The sequence below is a fragment of the Equus caballus genome, chromosome 14 (assembly GCF_041296265.1).
Source record: "Equus caballus isolate H_3958 breed thoroughbred chromosome 14, TB-T2T, whole genome shotgun sequence".
Taxonomy (NCBI): domain Eukaryota; kingdom Metazoa; phylum Chordata; class Mammalia; order Perissodactyla; family Equidae; genus Equus; species Equus caballus.
The window spans coordinates 106958606-106979624 of NC_091697.1; the positions used below are offsets into that span (position 1 = coordinate 106958606).

Genomic DNA, 21019 nt, shown 5'->3' on the forward strand with positions numbered 1-21019 from the left:
TATATAAGTGCTAACTATGTTCATAGCCATCAATATTTTTATTTCAGATGGATTACCTACAGTGAAAGACTGAGCTACTTTTGAGGTACCTGGAGTATTAATTCTGACAATTGCGGCCTTCTCTGCCTCACTACTACACTGAGATCCTACAAATAGTGATAAAGATCTTTTGTTAGCTTTAGAGACCAAGAAGATTTTGTGGTATTGAAGATTTGGAAGGAATTTTGATCTCGAAGGTTCTTCATAGTTAGAGAAATAGCTCAGTGATTAAAAATACATGGAAACAAGAACTGCTGCTTTTAGGCCACTGAGAAAAGCAATCCCCTCAATAAGACAATTTAAAATTTTACATGAAAATTAAGAACTCAATAATATAAAAATTTATTCGCAAAATCAAAATAGCTACTACTTACTAAATACTAATATGTGCCACACACTTCGCTAAGGAGCCATAAAAAAATGGTGTCTTTTTGAACCACAAGTAGTTTTGCAAAGTGAAAGCATATTTTGTGGGTGAAGGATGGGCTGGAATGATGAAAGGACATGAAGATGTGTCTGGAGAAGTGTTTACAACCCAAATCAGGCATGAAGGACCTTTAATTTTACCCTTTTGTCACTAAAAACTGCTGAAAACGTTCAAGAGAAACATGACTACATTTTTCATTTAGTAAGATCATTCTGAACACAGGGTGGACCCGAGACTGTTGGCAGGGATTCAACTTTGGATCAGGCGAGAGAGAGAAGTGAAAGATAAGAGCCTGATCAAGACACAGTAGCTTTAGAGATTTGAGTAAGAAAATGTTAAGTGAAAAAAAGCAGACTTACAATAAATTCACTCATTACAATCGTGCAAATACATGTGCACTGGGAAAACTTCACTGTAAATCTAAATTAGTTTAATCAACTTTTAAAAAAATATATTGTTCTAAACTAGAAGGTCACTAGTTCAGGAAATTCAGGAATGCACATTTTCAGAGAAAGATGAGGCTGTAATAATTTTTTATTAAAAGAAATTAGAGTCTCTTGAATGTGAAATTAATGTTTTCCCTTATATAATGCATACAAATGGATATGTACTGTGTCTGCTACTGATTTGACATTAAAAATCAAAAGAAACCTACAAAGTTATTCTTTTCAATTATCCAATTTGGGTATATAAAATGAGAATCCTTGAAACAGTTCCCTTGTAAATTGTTATGCCCATAATTGAAATATTGGCAAATAAAAGTACTGGAAAGCAGGGGAAAACCTCAAAATCCACTTAACATTTTGGCATATCCCCTTCTGTATTTTCTATTTTTGTTCTCTGTTCAAGATCATATTGCACATGCACTCTTTAAAAACATGTCTGACATAAGAAATATGTACTTAAATCTCTACAGAAGTCTACGTTTAAACTATACAGAATAAATCAGTTTTTAAAAATAAAAAATTCCTTGTGTTCTTTATAAGGATAGCATGCACTCCAATATTGGTTTAATTGTTCCATATTTAAACAACTGTATGTTCTGCAAACGCAGAAAGCTTACAAAGTTGAAGTAAGGTGGGGCGCCCTCCTGTCCAGTCAATGGCTATTCTCTGGAATGCCTTAGGGCTCAGGAGTGAAAGCAGAGGTGCACTCCCAGCCCTTCCCGGCCTCTGCGCCTCTCATCTCAGCTCACAAGATGCACGGTTTTCACACAGCAGCCTTTGCTCTGGTAGTTTAGATACTACAATTTTTTTTAAGTGACATATTCTTTCTGCTTCTCTAATCACTTTTTCTCTGGTTCTGATAGCTTTAGAGATAAGATTTATTGATATTTCTTAATGTTGAGGAGAGAAGAAGAGGGAGATGAGAGATAATCCAAATATTGTATGTTTTTATAATTGAGGATTTGATATCAATGGATCCTATACAGCAACTGGACATAATTAGTACAAAATTGAGACAGTTAAACCTTAGAGTTATTCTTGATTTCTGAGACACCATACATTGCTGGAAAAGGAAAAATAGACCAAGTATTTTAGATATGCTTTAGGATCATTAGTCAACACATACATTCCCTTTTGATACAATACCTTGTGAAGTCTCACAGTGCTTTTCAATGTCAGAGAGTGTCCCAATCAAATTATCATCTTCTATCATATTTAAATAAAACAAAATATTGCAGGAAAAGAAAATATTTTCAAGAAACAAGAAGAATCAAAAACTTAAATCTAAACAGCTGAATAAGCATCATAGTAAAGAAAGGACTTTCTAGGTGAATTTTTTTTTTTAAAGATTGGCACCTGAGCTAACATCTGTTTCCAAACTTCTTTTCCCCCAAAGTCCCCCGGTACGTAGTTGTATGTTCTAGTTGTGCTACGTGGGACGCCGCCTCAGCAGGACTTGACGAGCTGTGCCATGTCCATGCCCAGGATCCAAATCGGCGAAACCCTGGACCACCAAAGCAGAGCGCGCGAACTTAACCACTCAGCCACGGGGCAGGGCCCCCCAGGTGAATTGAAAGAACCTTTGTTGAACAAAATCCTGTCTGCATCATCATTCTCATCTACTTGTGGCTCTCCTATTGCCAGTCTTGGCTCAAACCAAAAACAAATACGTACCAACTCAATCAAAATTAGTTTCCATCACAAGATAATGGAAAAGAACTGACGCTAATTTTGGTCACCCAGACCACCTGCCTGATTTCTGATAGGACCCATCTGTTTTTTATTACTAAAATATGGATTCTGCGGAATCAACAATTAACAAAACCACATATACACTACAAACAAAATATAAGAATAAAGTGCTCATCATAGCAAACAAAAAGACAAACTTATTGATATATTCTGTTTACATAAAGTTAAAAGATGGGAAAAATGCTTTGTTCACAAAGATATATAAAACAAGATGCCTGGGGCTGGCCCCATGGCCTAGGAGTTAAGTTTGGCAAGCTCTGTTTCACTGGCCTGAGTTCAGATCCTGGGCGTAGACCTACACCACTCATCAGCAGCCATGCTGTGGTGGCATCCCACATACAAAATAGAGGAAGAATGGCACAGATATTAGCTCAGGGCAAATCTTCCTCAAGCAAAAAGAGGAAGATTGGCAACAGATGAACAGACGTTAGCTCAGTGTGAATCTTCCTCAGCAAAAAAAAAAAAAAAAAAAGACACAGAACCATCACATTCAGACATTTAGAAATCAAATCATTTTTTATCTCATTTTAGGTTATATTACTTACGCCATTTTTAAAATGGCCACACACACAACTCTCCTGTGTGAGTTTTAACAAATCAAATTTGACATAATTAAATCAGCTGAATGAAAGCTGTGATTCTCAAACTCACCATGCATCCAAACCACCTTCTAAGACTGCTAACCCCACTCCCAGAGCTTCTGATATAAAAGGTTTGCATTTCTATTAAGTCCCCAAGTGATACAGACAGATGCTGCAGGGCCAAGGAGCACACACTGAGCACTGCGGAATGATCTCAGTGAGCGCACATCAGAGATTTGCATCATCAACAACACACTCATTACTACTTAGGCACGGCAGCAATGACGGCAGTTACAACCATGAGAAGAAGTTGCTGTTCCCAAAACACAGGTGTTTTGCTCAAGTGGCTTTGTGCTTTGTTTATTCTTGTTGGGTCAGAAAAGTAATAAGAATGTGTAGGAAGAACTGGATAAAGGCGATGACAGAAAAAACTCTTGAGCAAAATCTAGATGTAATAAAATACTGGATTAGTTTGGTGAGGTTTAGGTTTATACAGCTATGCCCTAATATCTACTTTTAAGTCTTTGTGCTTTAAATTTTTGTAGAAAAAAATAATACATTGCAAGCACAAAACCCCTTTCTTTCTTTGAATCAACTGTTTTCAAAACAAATTTTCTTAGGAATGCAACTATCAACTCACAGTAGAAAGAACTGCATTATACTTTGGTCAAATACTTACACTGGTCAGCGGTTTATACATTTGCATTTTTAACAATGCTAACCATGGTTAAAATCCCCTTATTCAGATAATACAGACTTTGAAAGATAAAGGAAAATGTGGCTAGTTTGATGCCAGGTGTGTTTCCAGAAAACCAAAATTTCTACAGTTAAATTCTTTACCAGCCCATTAAAAAACTCAACACCACAACATTCAGCCCGATGATACCCTGGCTGGAACTTTCACGCGTCCTGGACGACAAGCACTCACCCACTGTTGGAGTGTTGGCAGCACTCAGGGAAGCCGCAGAGGAGATGGAGGAAGAGCTTTCTGCCCGCGCTAGCGGGGCGGCAGGAGGCGGGCTGGTACTGGAAGCTGCAGGTGGGCTGAATGGCCTAGGCTTGGAAACAAAAAGTTACTTACCAAAACGCTAAGGCAACAACTCCATTATCAGAAAAGAGTTTTAGATATCAGCTAAGATTAATTTTAATATACTAAACCAAACTTACTTATTGTGTTTCTTATAACACAACTAGATGCCATAGGTCAAATCATTTTCAAGAACATATTAAGCACTGAAAAGGATATTTTAAAATAATGCTGTCAAGAGAAAACTCATAAAACGTTTTCTGTGCTTCAGAAAGCATGCTTAAGACAGATCCTCAGAAGTTAAACCATTAAACAGTATGAAGGCTTTTCATGCATACTGCCAGACTGCTTCCCCAAAGGGTTACTCCTTTCCCCCTAGGCCTACAGTGGAGAACACTGCTCTGCACCCTTGTCAGCAAGGAACAGATGAGTCTTAGAAGAAGCGAAAACAATAACTTTTAAAACCTTTTAGGTAATTTGACAGACAAAAACAAAATTGGTGTTCCCTTTTAGGAGCTGTCTGAATTAGCTGTGTCTGATCTAGTCCTGGCAGGGCTCTACCACATGAGCTTTCACTAACTTCTTGTTTTATTTGCTGAAAATATTTTCTCCCTAAGTACTGTGACCCCTCTACTTTTGGTATTTAGAAATCTGTCCACATTTTCCTTTACAATCCCTTGTAATGTTTCCTCATTGAGAAAGTTTGCCCCATACAGAGATCTGAGAAAATCTTAATTCTACTCTTTTCACACTCTTCTAGTTAAACATAAAAATAAATACAAAAAAAGATAATTCCAATTCATTCATCTTTTACCCTGGTGGATGGATTTTTTTTTCCCTTCCAAATTCCTAACTGTTCCAATAATACATTAGCAACACTTCCTGAGGTGTTTCACTTTTTAAAATAAGGCATATTTTGTTTAATTAAAAATAACCTTTCCCTGCTTATTAAAGTATTAAGTGAATGCAATATTTATTTAGTGCCTACTATGTGTCAGGCCATGGGTTAGGGATGAGATACAAAGCAGTGAACAAGAACGACACTGTTCCTGTCCTCAGTTACTTCAGAGACATGAAAAACAAAAGGCAAACAAAACTCCATAAGCATCTGTACACTAAAATCAGTCAACCTCACAGCAGGAATATAAATTTACAGATATATACTTCTATAAAAGGTAAGATTATACTGCCCAGGGTGTTTGACAATTAGTAAACCCCTGCCCCCTCACCCCAATTAACTATCTTTAAACTATTCAGGTCCAGAGAACGTTTTTTTGATAACTCATTATTATGGAAAGTAGGTTGAAAAAATACAGCAAGGGGTAAAACTGCAGCTGTGTATGTATACAGATCGAGGTGGCGCAGAACCTGAGCCAAACAAATACTGCATGCAACAGCTCATCAGGAACTCACAAGCTTGCAAAAGTCTTATCAACTAGTGTGGGGGACACTTCTCCTGTGGCAACATGGCCTCGTGACCAGTAATATGTGGCCATTTTTACAATGTGGAATGTAAATTTTAGGAAACTTTTTTAGGAATTTTTTTTTAGGAAAAGGCACAAACAGCTCTTTTCTCAAGTGGTTTTCTTTTATTTTAGAATGGCACTGTCCAATACAGTAGCCACTGGCACTTGAAATGCAGCTAGTTCAAATCTGAGATGAGCTGTTGGTGTAAAATATGCAGTGGATTTTACAGACTTAGCACACACACACACAAAGATTGTAAACTCTCAATAATTTTTATATTGACTACATGTTAAAATGATATTTTTATATACTGAGTCAAATAAAATATATTAATATCACTCTTTTTACTTTTTTAACGTTGCTACTAGAAAATTTAAAATTATATAGGTTGCTTGCATTGTATTTCTATTGGGCAGCACTGCTTAAAAACAGTGGTTCTCAAATATTCGCATGCATCAGAACCACTTGGAAGACCTGTTAAAACACAACTGCTGGGCCACTCTCCAGAATTTCTGGTTTGTCTGGGTTGGAGCCAGAGAAATGGCCTTTCTACCAAGGTTCCAGGTGATGCTAATGCTGCTGGTCTCGGGACCACACTTTGAGAATCACTGCGCTAGAACAACGAGGGGTTCTCTGTAGGAGTTGGGGAGGATGTAGTTACAGACCCTAAGAAGCGAAGGCTCTCTAGAAAAATGCACATCCAAGCATGCAAGGACAAGGACACTCCAATGTACAGATGGAGAGAATTCAAATCCGCATACCCTTTCTGATGGGCAATATAGCAATAATCATCAAGAGTCTTAAAAATGTGCATACCATTTAGTTCTTGGATTTCACTTTTAAAACTTTTTTTATTTTACTAAGGAAATAACATCTGCAAAGAAGTAAATATAAGGATACTCATTAAGACATTGTTTATGATGAAAACTTGGAAATAAACGAAATGTCAGTCAAATTTCTAAAAACTTCTGGAAATGTAATGCTGACAGTGGTGTAGAAGACAGAGCATTTACGCTCTGCAGCCACGTCAAGCGGTGCTCCCTGAGGCCCTCAGAGGACGGTTTCTAGAAAGGCTCAAGGCTAGGGCGGGGAGTGAAGGGTGATGCAAAGCATTCAACTATGTAAGTCCCACTTTTACGTACTTAGTAGACTTACAACTGAAAATTATTTGGGAAAGGATTCTACCATTTTAAAGAAGTTCGAAAACTATGGAATAATTCATGATATAAAAACACATTCCCAAAATATTTTCAAGTGAACAATAAAAAATATGTAAGGTATGACCTTGTATGTAAAAACATACACATGCCGTTGACAGTAACTAACTTTCTGAGCAATTGCACTTGACACTATTCTAAGTGTTGTACATATATTAACTCATCTAAGTCTCACAACCTATTATCATAAGCCCATTTTACCCAGAATAAAACTGAAACTCCGAATAAATAACTCACCTAATGTTGCTCAGGTGATTAGTGGCTAAGCTCGTGCTTTTAACAACCATATTTTACTGCCTCTGGATAAATGTGTATGCGTTCAAAAAGCAATGAAAGGATATGTATAAAAATATTAACAGTGGTTATCTCTGGGTGGTTAAATATAGAAGAATTTTTATTTTCAGCTTTTTCTATTTTCCAAATTTTACAACATGATCATGCACTGCTTTTGTAATCAGGAAAAAATTCATGTTATTAAGATGTGGAAATTTTTACATTGCTTAAGTAATAACCATCCCCTTGGCAGCTTGTCAGTCTGTCATTCCACCTCTATTAAGCCTGCTCATTGGGACGGGGGTAAAAGAAAGATAGCACCATTTCAACACCTGGTGTTCAAGCCTCTTCACTCATTGATGAAACACTCCATAACTATGTACCACGTGGCAGGCAGTATACAAAGTATTATGGATATGAAAAAGGCTAAAGCATAGTCTGGGGAGAACACACACAAAAAAACCATGTACAATGTGCCTTGTGCACTAAGAGAAATCTGAGCAGAGTTTATGGGTGTAAGGAAGAGAAGGATTAACCCCTGGGGCAGTCATGACCACGGAGGGCTTTGCCACAGTAGTGCATTTAGCTGGGTCATAAAGAAAGAGCGCAGTTTCCTACACAGAAAACTGAGGGAGAACAATAAGAAGACATGGATGAAAGAGCACGATGTGTCTGTGGACAGTTTCGAGTGGCTGGAACCCAGGGTGGACAGTCAGTCTGGTAATGCAGGCTGCTGAGGCAACTTCATTAAGAGCCCTGTACCTTTAGCTAAGAAGTTCAACCACATGGATTACGGGGAACCGCTGGAGACGTCTTATCAGGGGAAAGAGAAGATCCAACTGGACTGCTAGAAACTTACTGCTGGCAGTCAGCGTGGCGCTGAAGCACAGCCCAGTGAACCGAGGCGAGGAGCCTGGTTGGGACAGCCTCACTGCAACAGGACCCGTGCATTTTCTTCTATTATTTGACAACTTGTGAACACCAATGCTTTTCCTCTCTCTTTTTTTCTTAAGCAATCATGTCCTTTTTACAAGTCAACTAAGTGATGTGAATGCCAGTTTCCTCAAGTAAACATAAAGAAGGCTGGAGCGGATGCCCTCCAGGACTCTCCCGGCAGCATACTCGTACGGCTGAAGGACAGGCCATCACCTCTCCCTTAAGGTTTGACTTTAAGCAGAATTATATGAAAACTGCTTCTTAATTTTAAACAATGGGTACTGAATGGTATCTTTATAACGTGGCAACTTTCTTAGCAAGCCTCTTTCCTCCTGCACCACGTCTTGCTACACAGGTCCGAACCCTCAGATGATACAGGGAGGGAAGGACATGTCGTTGGGAAACTTTTCTATACTCTGAAGACGCGCAGAAAACGGCAACACTTAACTGTAAAGGGGCATACAGAAAAATACCATTTGCATCTTAAATCAAAACAGTTACAATTTAAAAACACCACCACCTGAGTACATACTATTTCATTAATGCCGCTGAGTTTGCCTGCAGTAAGCTTTGGTCTGGACGCAGGCCTTGGAGGCGGGACAATGGTGCCTACAGAAAGAGGAGTTGTGGGCCTGGCTGCTGGGCGAGAAAGAGAACGTGAAGAAAATCATTAGTGTGCAGCAATCCTTACATAAAGACATTGGAGGAACTGTTACGATTCAAAGCTCATTTCTCATGAGGTTTTTTAAAATGTGATTATAGATATTTGTTGAAATACTGAGAATCTATCAGGTATGCTTTTTTCAAAGCTACCAATAATATTCCTGAAAAAAATCATTAACTTTTCAATAAAACTGACACACAGAATACAAATTGCATTCTTAATTATTTATACATATAAAAAATTAAATCTGACAAATTATCCAGTGAGAATAAACCAATTTAAGGCCAAGATCTTCAGTTTATTGCCAATACATCTACTTTACAGACAGTAATGCAAGACCAACACATTTGCAGCAACATCTTCAGAATAATAACATGAACTCGAAATAAAACACCTTAATTAAACTTGTAATTTAACTTTTAAGTTGAACCACATTGTAACATTTTTTTGTGATAATTTAAAGTATTAAAAATATCTTATTAGTTTACTAAAATAATTTCCCCAAATCACTATAATTAATTTTTGGTGAGTATAGAAAATAATATCTTAACTTTTCCTAAATCCTGTAAAAATTCAGTGCTCACTGTTTTTCAACGCCATTTGCAAATTTTACAATTTTTAAAATCAGAAATACTAACTAACCTCAGGATGCCTAATAAAAATAACTCTCTTCGTGGTAGAAATTAATGAATGAAATTCAAGTGTACATCATCAAAGGTTACAAATGTGTTAGCATAATCAAAGCAAGAGTGAAGAATGGAAGTAAATATGTTTAAATCATCTTTAAATTAACTAATTAAAATGACTTTCAAATCCCTTTGGTCCATTCTAAAAGATGGGGCTACAATTCAGACTGAAGAATATAATATGGATGGGAAGAAATATATTTCAGTAAGTTCTCTACATCACAGACAGGTAAAGTTAAAAACATATGAATGGGCCTAAGTATATACATGGGGAAACGGACAGGAAGGCTGAGGACCGCTGGTCTGCAATGGAGGAACGGAGGCATGAGAGGAAAGAGCACAGAGGTGGTAGGAAGAGACCTAAGGAAAAGGCAGGTGTGAAAACAAATGTGTGGGGGCTTGGAACCATTTAGAAAGTGAATCATATGAAGGGATAAAAGATGCAAGCACAGTTCAGGTTGCTCCAAGAAAACTATAAAAAGCTGATAATAAATCAAATGTAGATCGTAAGGCTGCTGCCTTCTTCCAGTCAGCACCAGTCCTCTCACGCTGCCCTCCTACTTTAAGCTGTCCACCAGAAGAAATGTGCACCAGCTGGAGGGCCATCACACTTCCCTGGGCTAGGACACATGTACTTTAAAGAAAGGTCCACTACCAACGAAACCAGCACTAACCAAGACAAGTCATTTTAAGCTGGCAAGAGAGTTAACACAGTAGAGACATTTACACCTGAAGCTTCGTTATCCATCACGTGGCTTGTCCAAATGGCATTTAGACTGACTCAGACCAAGCCTGACAGACCTGTTAAGTTCAGCTCCTTTAAATAATCAAAATTTGCTTTTTGAGGAAAGCTAACAACAATACTTAACACCACTGCTTATAAATGAATGTACTAAGTATAAATGAACACATTTATAAATTATAAATGAATCTACTGTATATGCCAATTAGGTACTGCTTCTCGAAGCCTCTGAAGGAGATTACCATGATTGTTCACATGCTTAAGTGTCTTAATTGTGTTTTCATTTGTGGTGATAGTAGAGGTAGAGCTCGCTTCTAAGAAATGTCTGCTAGATACAGTATTTCAAGAAATATGAAGTGACCTATAAAGTACAAAAGCAGAGAAGATGAGAGCTAATCTAGATCTGCCCTCTGACACTACCTGAGAGGAAGACAATGCATGCTTCCCACGCCATGCGTTATCTGAACCAAGGCAGAGCCTGTTCTGGCCTCCAGAAGTAACGAGGAAGACCCAGAAGGAAATCAGCAGCACTGTTAGCTTCTTCGGTCATCATTTTTCAGGACATGTAACATGGGAAAGGTCACTGCGATCCTCAGAGAAGCAGCCGTTGGCAGATTTCTCATCCAAAGCATCAGGAAACCCAAAGGTATTTTGAGCTTTACAATGCAATCTCTGGAATGCCTTCTGAGCTCCACCCAGTGAGCAATGGTAACAAGTTCATCAGCAGGGGAAACCCACTGACTGTGCAACCACGAAGCAAAAGGAAATGTGTGCTCTCTGGTGGTGCTGTTACAGAGGGCAGGTGGAAGAGACTGGTGGCAGGCTTTCTAGACCTAGAATCTGACCTGGTTTCAAGGAAAGATTCAATTATACATCCAGGCAAATCAGTAGGAGAGAAAGCAGAGTCCCTATTCTGCTCTTGAAGGTCAGCTGAAGGACAGGAAAGCAACCGAAAACTAGAAGCAAGAGGACAAGTCTAGAACTAAAATATAAATCTATGCAGCCAAATGGTTACCTTGCTTTAGTTTAATGTTATTTTAATTACTCAAAACTAGAAAAATTTAATACTACATGGAACAAAAGCATGAGCTCAAACTTTATATTAAATGAGGAAAACAAGTATAAGCATAAGAAACTTACAAGGCATATGAGTGAAAGTGAAGGTCCAGAAATATATAAAGTCAGCATTATTCCTGTTTCCCAGAAGAGCAAAAAGTAACTCTAACAGCTAGTAAAAGTCTAAAAAGATTTGACAAGGTGTCAAAGTGACAGAGTTGTGTACATGTGTTACTCAACAAAGTGCCTGAGTGGCTAGTGATAAAACTTAAAACTGTCAGGGGAAGTAGGAGAGACTAAATCAGTTTTGGAGTTAATATTAGAAACCAGCCTAATATTTTTCAAAAGTTAACTCCAGGGACTGTTGTGCAGAGCACAAGTGCTCAACTAATCCACAGGCAGAGAAGAAACGGTCCAGACCAGCACTTACCAAAGAGGAGGGAGGGATGAGCTATTTATATTAAAATTTAAATATCTGTATAGAAACGTCTGTTTATAGTCTACACGGTAGAAGAGGCAACTGAAACTGCTTGTGTACCAAGTTGTGAGCACCCTTTTTAAACATCTAACAACACTGGAAGGGTTAACATATCAGTTGTTAACGGAACGGCTGGAGCCACTTTCTCAGACTGCTTTAGCTGAAAGGAGGCCACTAATGGATGAAAATGGTGAAAGGGACAAACGAGAACAGGGAATCATCTGACAACCTGGGCCTTGCTAAAATGTGAAAATGGGTGCTTGAGTAGCCGTTAAGATGAGGGAGAAGTGCATTACAAAGAGAGATGGAAGAAAATTTAAGAGAAAATGTCCATTTTACAATTTCACTTAGGGAGAGGCTTACAAAACAGGAGATCACGATAACGTATCCATCAGTTTGGTCAATAATTATATTCTGTTCAAGCAAAGACAAAAATTACTGTCTAACAGAATAATTATCTCTCTTCAACATCACTAACATGCTTTAAAGGGCAAAATAATTTATGACATTTTTCAGACTAGCTAGAAAGGTTTGAAAATGCATAGCAAAATGAATTTTTTTAAAAAATAGGAAAACGTTAATAAATGTTTTATCATTTCCAAGCTATTAAACACCAAATGACCAATGAATGAGAAAATACATTTTCTACCTGAAATTGGAAGCAATATGGGCAAAACATTCCTTAGACAGGTAGCAAGAGGAAGAATCTTTTTTGAAAAGAGAGAGATTATGCTAAAGAAAACAGCAGGAAAGAAAGGGCAGAGTTATAAAGAAACGTCTATATAATTTAAAGCCTCTGTGATATGATGTGAAAATTTTTATTAAAGATTTAAGAAAATAATCCATAAAAGAATATTAACAAAATAAAAAACACTACTTAGGACCCTCTTCATTCTAAAAACAAAACACCATTCTGACTTTTTTACTAAACAAAAAAGAGACCTTAACAACAACTTCGGCTCCTCCTATACAACTGCTTTCTTTATCTATTGGGAAGCTTAGTTTTATTGAACTAAACAGTAGCAAATGCCCACTGAGAAAGGCTGGAATGCCTTCAGAAGACACTCAACTACCCGCTGGCGTTTCTCACTGTCTTACGAGCATCAGGGACAGATGACCTTCCCTGCAGAATTCCAAGCTGTTTCAGGCTAAGGCTGCTGAAAAGTCACTTATAATTGTTTAAAATACTAGTTTTCTCCCCAGTCTAACTTTATATCCTAGTGTTTATTTTATTATTAATAATACAATGTTTCAACACGTTTATTGTTTTGTTAATGTGCCACAGAGGGTGTGAATGGAACAAAGATTTTAGAATTAGTAAGATCTACGTTTGAACCTACGCTCCTTTCCTAGTTGTACGATCTTCGACAAGTTTCTGATCCTCTCAAGCTTTCCTTTCTTCATCGATAAAACAGGACAATAACAAGGATTTCCTGCAGCAGGTAGTGAGGAGAAACTGAACGAATGTGCGCAGCTCCCAGCAGAGCCCAAGGGCAGGAGCTCGAGCAATTCCAGTTCTCGCCCCACTATTCCAGCGCTCCCTCAGCCCCAAATAGCAACGGCATTTCTGAAGCCCCAGAGGAGGGTGAAGACCAACTTACAGAGATTTTATTTTCTTGCTTTGAAAAAGCAGTGGTTTTATTAAATACGCACTTTTGATTCCTGCTTTGAGGGTTGGCTAATGGGATTTTTATATTTTAAAGAAAAGAGAAACATATTCTTGCAAAAACAATAACTAAAAAAGCATTCAAGTTCTTTCATACATTCCTTGGGAAGCGCTTAAGGCCTTTCTGGAAAGCAGTTTGGCACTAAGTATCAATGGGCATATCTTGTGACTCATAAATCTTGTACTAATAAATCTTTATGAGGAGATTATGAGGTGTGCACAAACTTCATTGCATCCATGGATGTTCATAATCCTACAAAGTTACACGCAACCAGAACGTTCATCAAGAAAGGACTGGTAACATTAATGCACATCTATGTGGTTGAATTATCTGTAAACAATAAGAATTATTTAGACATTGATATGAAAATGATGCCAAGAAATAAATATATAAATGAAAAAAAAGTGTTAATGTAAGTTAACAAAACCAGTATAAAACTTTTATCTGGCAATATAATCAAGAGGACAAGTTAAAAAAATTTTGATCATTAAGTACTACATACAACTAATGAATAAATCAACTAGAAAAAAAGTAACTACTATATTCCTCAGTTTAAAAATTTAAAAATATACACATATATATTTTACCTGATGATGATGAAGTCAGTGAAGCTGAAGAGGCATCAAGAGATGGTCCAAACAGGGGGTCCCAAGCCAGTAAATCACTGGTCCCTTTCCTGCCATAACATTTTAAAAATAAGGATTTTAACAAAGGAATATTTTATTAGTATAAAATCTAGTCACTTATTTTTATTTCACAGAATTATAACGGCTCAATATATGATTAAAAAGTTAAACAGTCTATCAATGGAATATGTTAAGAAACAACATTTAATAAACAAGTATTTATTAATTGCTATAAGAACCTACAATAACATTATCTGAAGCTGGCAGGGGAGAGTAGGGAAAATTTACCCCCACTGACTGCACTGTGACATACTCTAGCAAGCTTAGGGGCTGTCAGAATGCAAATAATGATTTCAGCTTTACATATGAAGAAAAGCAACACGGAGAGTCTAAATGAGCTGACTAAGGACACACAGCTACTTAATTCTACAACAGTGTCAAGTCTACTGATTGACTTGGCACCCAGTCTTGGACAGAAAATGTCTTAATTTTCTGATATGAAATCAGGTAGAAATTTCATAAGGCCATACTTCCTTTCAAAGATTAAGAAGAAGGGTAAAGGATTTTTTAAAAAGTACTTCTCAAGTACAGAATGGTGGCTCTAGCCCAAAGGCCTGATACAGACTTTAAAGGCGTGATCACTGTGCTCTATCACGCGTGGGTGGAATTCCTCTCTGGGCAACCCACTGCCTGGGCCCCTGAGGTGGTTTGAAGACAGTCTGGATCATACACGCCTTTTTATAGGAGAGAACCAAGACTACGGACAAAATCATCAGGAGCATCAATATTCTAGTTTCAAAAAACTCAACATGCTGCATAACCAAAGGTTTCCCCCCCGGACCCCTGGGAATCCACTGGACTGGTCGCTCTCAGGATTCAATTCCTGGCTCTTTCTTTGACTTTCTCTTTCATTCCAGTCACCCCTTTTAAGATGCCTATCTCGAGGATCCTGAAGCATCTGACCTTTGTCATCACCTCTTTTTTTTCAGCTTTATTGAGGTATGGTTGGCAAATAAAAATTGTATATATTTAAGGTATTAAAAAAAAGAAAATACCCATTAAAATATTTTAATGTATCAAGCTGCCATTATTTTTAAAAAATCTTAGGAAACAGGCCCGCTATAATGAAAATGTTACAATTATCTATAAGCACATACCTAGTATCTCAACATGCACCTACATGGAAGCACACTACACCTTGTATGATAAAGCCCAGAATTGCATTTGCATAAATAATTCCTAAAAGCAAAGTTTTAAAGCACTAAACAATGTATCTTTAAAAATGCTAAATCAAATGAATACCACCACTGTGCTCAATTAGTGCCTCGCTTCAAAAGTATCAAACCATTTTAAGCTATCCATTTAATTAAGCCTACTTTTACTTATGCAAAAAAAACATAAAAAGAAAGTATTCTTACTGATAGATACACAAGTGAAGAAGGACCCATGCAACATTGTCTTAAAATATTTTTTTTCTATTTAAGAAGAGCTGGCAACGTGTCCTCTAGCCCTCTCCTTTTGCAAGTGCGAAAATAAAAAAAACATTAAAAGTGGAGTCAGGAGGCCAGAAGGGGAGCTCCCACACAGTACCACTCAAGGTCAATTACAAGAAAAGATAATCAATTACAGACCCCAACAGAAAGAAGACATCAACAGGAAGACAGCCAATTACAGACCTCAAAAGAAGCCATTGACAGGAAAGAATCATCAATTATAGGAAGAATCGTATACTGCATCCCAAACAGAAATGGACGACCTGAGCAACTCAGCCAATGAGAAACCATCACCACCCTGAACTCTTGCTTTTCTCCAGTGGACTTTTGTTCAAAACAACCCCTCCCAATTTCCTCCTTTTTCTCTAAAAACTAACATTCCTCTCCCTTGTTTGCTGGATTTGCCTACGGTCCGTCACGCATATCCTGAATTGCAATTCTTTGGCTATTCCCGAATAAACTTGTTTTGCTGGTAAAATACTGGCTGTTTTATTTTTTAAGGTTGACATATATGATGTCAGAAAGTGGGATATGAAGGAGAAGACCCCCCAAGAGGAGACAGCTCTCAGAACTCAGCAGGGTACTTGCACGGAGCCCCTGGTGCTCATCACTCTGTGAATGGCCGCCTGCTTTCGGTTTGGTCAGTCTCCTCTTGGAATTTGAGCTCTCCCTCCCTTTGCCTTCTGAGCTCTCAAACTTTATTTGGGATCAGGAGAGGCTTTGTCCTCTCGGGGGAGGGACTACGTCCTTAGGTTCAAGGCACTGTCCTTGGTGAGTACTCAGCTATTTTCTGAAGGGAACACAGTCTCTTTTGGGGTTCAGGCTTCCTGAAAATCCAGAAGTTGTCTTTGGTTTCCAGAGTCCTTTTGGCATCAGGGCTGGGAAACCAGCAACTTTCTTTTGCTTTTAGAGTCCTTCAGAAATCAGGGCTAGGACTCTAGCAACTTTCTTCAGTTTTCAGAGGAAATTTCAAAAACGGGATCCCAATCATCTAACGTTTTGAGGGAAACCTTCCTACAGGCAAATCCAGTAAACAAGGGAGAGGAACGTTAGTTTTTAGAGAAAAAGGAGGAAATTGGGAGGGGTTGTTTTGAACAAAAGTCCATTGGAGAAAAGCAAGAGTTTGGGGTGGTGACGGTTTCTCATTGGCTGAGTTGCTCAGGTCGTCCATTTCTGTTTGGATGCAGTATACGATTCTTCCTATAATTGATGATAATTTAAATAAATGTAAATAAGATCAAAATTTACACTGTTAAATTAAAATAATGGATGGTCATTGAATATCTAATTTATTCCGAATACGATTAATTACTGAACATATGTTTATCTACTTTTGGCTTCCTATTGCAGAGAAACTAAAAATATTTGCTCTATTAGTAAACATGTTTTTCTGCCACACACAGGAATTTTCTATGAAAAAGGGTACGTTTCTAGAAATTTATAAAAGGTAAGTCTGCCAAGCTGCAAAATGCTAATATAGTTCACAATGTCTTACTTCTTAGTTTTTCATTAGGAATTAAAGATTCTAAGGGTTAAGAATTCCTTTTTTTTTTTTTTTTGAGGAAGATTGGCCCTGAGCTAACATCTGCTGCCAATCCTCCTCTTTTTACCCCAGAAGATTGGCCCTGAGCTAACATCTGGGCCCATCTTCCTCTACTTTATACGTGGGACGCCTGCCACAGCATGGCTTGCCAAGCAGTGCATAGGTCTGCACCTGGGATCTGAATCGAGGAACCCCAGGCCACCAAAGTAGAATGTGTGAACTTAACTGCTGCACCACCGGGCCAGACCCAGCGCTAAGAATGCTAATCAATATATGTATTAATACAGGAAACACCTGCATATGCAAAAAAAGTAGGATGTGTGTTTTGATAAAAGAAGGTATGAGGAACGGAAATGCATTTTGTTGAGGGAAAAGAAAGTAATTTTGTCCTAAAGAGAGGCTGCTTATTTTGGAATGGGAAAGAGGAAAACATAGGACAAAATCTAAATGTAAAAAGAAAGTATAGAAGGTGTGTGGAAAGGAATATTGGGAAAGAAATTTTAACGTGTGGTCAAGTCGGCTAAGATTAAAATGAATTTATTAAAATGAGTTTTAATACCAAAACAAGCTGATGCGAAATTAAAATTTGGCTTTCTTTTGTATTGAAAGGACAAGGTTTTCTTTCTTAATTTCCTGGGTTGTTTCTATCAGGTCTTTAATTACGTATGAGAACTGAGTCTTCTTAGTATTAAAGACGTACGTTTTGCTTACAACCATGTAATCTTTTGTATTTGCCTTTGAAACCTTTTCGTTTTACTTTGGTCAAATAGATACTTAAGTATTATTTCATAATGATCTGTGATCCTATTGGGTCAACTGTCCAAACCTTTTGATATTTTTCACAGGCTTCCCAAAATATTCAAATTCTAAATGAAGTCTTTTTGACCTGGATATAACTTTGGGATTTTCGAGACAGCATCTGGGACATCTCAAAGGATTTGTTCCCTCTTCTTATAAAAAGAGAGATGTTATACTAATGGCTTATTTGTCAAATTACACGAGAAGCATGGTTGAATAAGCAATAATAAGCCTTTTTTAGGTTATACTGTATGGGTGAATGTGACTAAAAAGTGTTCTGGAAATTGTATAAAATTCCTAAATATCTAATAATATGTCCCAATATAATGTTATTACCTGTAATTCTAATTACTATCTAAAATATATGTCACAAAAATACCCAAATTTTCCTGTCAGTTGCATTTATGCATTGCCTTTTTTAAAAAAAAAAAGTATTTCACCAGTTATAGACAGTTATTGTTTTACTGTAATGCTTTTATAAAACATGTTTCATTTTCAGAGAAAGTCATAGAAAAGATTTTCACAAGTACTCTGGAATACAAGTTTTAATAACTTTAAGAACATAACTGAAATGGATGGGAGTCTCTGGAACTCAAATGAAAGACTGATTGCTTTAATATTTTGTTTTTCCAGATGTACAGAACCCCTTTTTCTCTTCTCTAAGCTATCTATAACTTACAGCAATTTGGTAAGTTGTATCTTTGCAAAAAGGGTTGAAATTTATCTTTTTCTCTCTACCTGATCCCTCCAGAATTCAGAAACTCTTCAGTATTCTTTTCATGACAAAAGACGTATTTGCATGGGCTCACTGAAGGCCTGTTCTCCTTGTAACAGAACATAACAGGAAATGCTGGCTATGCTACCAAGGCCGTGACTAGATGTCATATTCAAAAAAGTAACACAGTCTCAGAAATGATCAGACAGCTCTAAGGAACTGCTTGCTTACAAGGTTTCAGGAGAACAATCTTAAAAAAGAGCTTATATGGTCACCCACTATTTTTGCTGCATTTATATAATCAGGCCAAGTTTAATACAAAAAAACTAGTTTTACTATGATTATCTTTAGTAAAAATGGGGGTAATTGTGGAGAGAGAAATTATGTTTGCACCTTTGTAGATATTAAATTCTAGTCCTATTAACTGTCTTTAAGGTTTTGTTACATACCTATAGGCTGGACTGGATCCCAAATTCTTCTAGTTTTCCTTAAATTTCTATGATACTCTAAACTAATAATTCCCACTTTTACTGCCCTTGAAATCTCCTTGGAAGGGCCTATACTGGGCCCTCCTCACTACCCAGATGGCAGCCAACCTATAAGGACTCATGCCTTGGGTACACATCTCACAGCTCAAGAAGGCTCCACCTGACATCTAGTCCTATACAAATGCTGGAGACCTCCAAATCAAATTGACTAGGAAGAGAAGCAGCTGACATCTGAGGCAGACAGCTTTCCCAGGATGTCTGGACCAGGCCTGCACACTTTTCTTTCATTGCTCTATCTCACTGTTTCCTCCCTCCCTGCTGTGGAAGGATAATGCCTTTGTCCATATTTCCCAATCCCGAGCAAAAGGAGTAAACCTCTCTATTTGCTGCATTTGCCATCAGAAACCTTGATCTGTTCAGGACAATAAAGACCCCTTGGTCACTCTCTAAGTAATGTCACTGGAATTCCAGATGCCATTGTATGTTTAAATTGTTCTGCAGGCCCATTTTATAAAGTCAGGGTACTAAACCTGACTAATTTAGCTCCTTGCTTTAATTCAACCCAACCTTGGGAAAGAAAGACATCTTATGAATGTTTATATGATGAATTCTGTAGAGCGACCAATGTAAATTGGATCATTTGTACACTTGTTGATATATATCCATATATTTAGGCAACCTCTCAATATGTAACACCACAATGTCTGAGCCTTGGTTAAATGGTGCTAATGCCTCTATGCCAGTGAATGAGTCAGAGGTACTGTTACTTATGCAGGAGCCTTATGTACAGTCCTGGTGACGTACATGGAGGATCTGACAATAGCCTTTATGCTTGGGTATCTCATTGCCTTGACAGCTGGAGAGTATGAGGACAGGGTGCCCTTGTCATATTCACCACCCCGTTCTCCCTGCATAACCAGTCAGAAGCCTCTCATTGGCCAGTCTCACTAAATTCTTCTCCTCGCCTCAGACAAGAACTTCCAGGAGGCATGCACGATTCTGGGTTTGCCTCTGCAGGGAGAGCTTTCTTTCCACAATCGGAGTAAGTGCAGTGAACAAACGATTAGTATCTCTCCCTAACACTAAAAGAGATGGCCATTCCATAGCCAAAGCAGTTGTGACCCAACAATGGTCACTTCACTCGTTGGCCAGGGCAGTTCTAGATCCCTACGGTAACGACCACCTCATACTGCACAGGGTAAACACCTCTGGGCAAGGAGAGATCCAACTACCTGGAATTAGAGAGCAAGCACGTTGGTCGACACCAATTCCCCCCAATAACCCACTGTCTTCCGATTTATTCAGGTGGCCACCCTGAGGTCTGAGTTCCTCATGTGGAACTATCATACAGATTGGGCTTGTTGTATTGTTCTTCATTCCTGCTTTGTGTACTCGTTGTTAAACTCCGTACCTATTGCCGATTGAACTTTTACAACCATAACATACCTAATAAGGGGATGTTAACACAACAATCTGAAATGATTTCTGACGCTTACAACCTCGGACGACTACAGATTCTGAATAAGAGGCACCTGAGAGCTCTCCTTCTTTGCCTTCCTTGTTACTCAAATGTGGCCTAAACGGTTTCCAACCACTATGCATTTTTCCCTTCAACATGGTACATGACAACCAGGAAAGGTCCTTCCTGGCACCAAGGGACAAAAGCACTACGCACAGAGAACCTAACTCTTGACCAGTGACGCTTTAGGAGAAAGATCTTGATCAAAAGGAGAAAATATGAAAAATTAGTAAAGGGAAACCTCATTTAAAATGGAGTTAGGAGGCCAGAAGGGGGTGCTCCCATGCAGTACTACTGGAGGTCAGTTGAAGGGAAGATAGTCAATTACAGATCTCAAGAAAAGTGGTCAATAGGAAAAAATTGTCAGTTACAGGAAGAA

General features: G+C 38.0%; 1 protein-coding gene across 3 annotated transcripts in view; it reads right to left on the reverse strand.

Annotated features, from left to right (window-relative positions):
• Window positions 1-21019, reverse strand: part of FCHO2 (FCH and mu domain containing endocytic adaptor 2) — a 115456-nt gene that overhangs the window by 19596 nt on the left and 74841 nt on the right. For 2 of the 3 annotated variants that reach the window (XM_070233489.1, XM_070233487.1), the window contains 3 exons: window positions 14046-14134; window positions 8698-8804; window positions 4174-4303 (listed from right to left, as the gene is read on the reverse strand). In XM_070233489.1, the coding sequence (XP_070089590.1) occupies window positions 4174-4303; window positions 8698-8804; window positions 14046-14134 (326 nt within the window). The remainder of the gene's footprint in view (window positions 1-4173; window positions 4304-8697; window positions 8805-14045; window positions 14135-21019) is intronic. The other variant, XM_070233488.1, reaches the window with a different exon arrangement.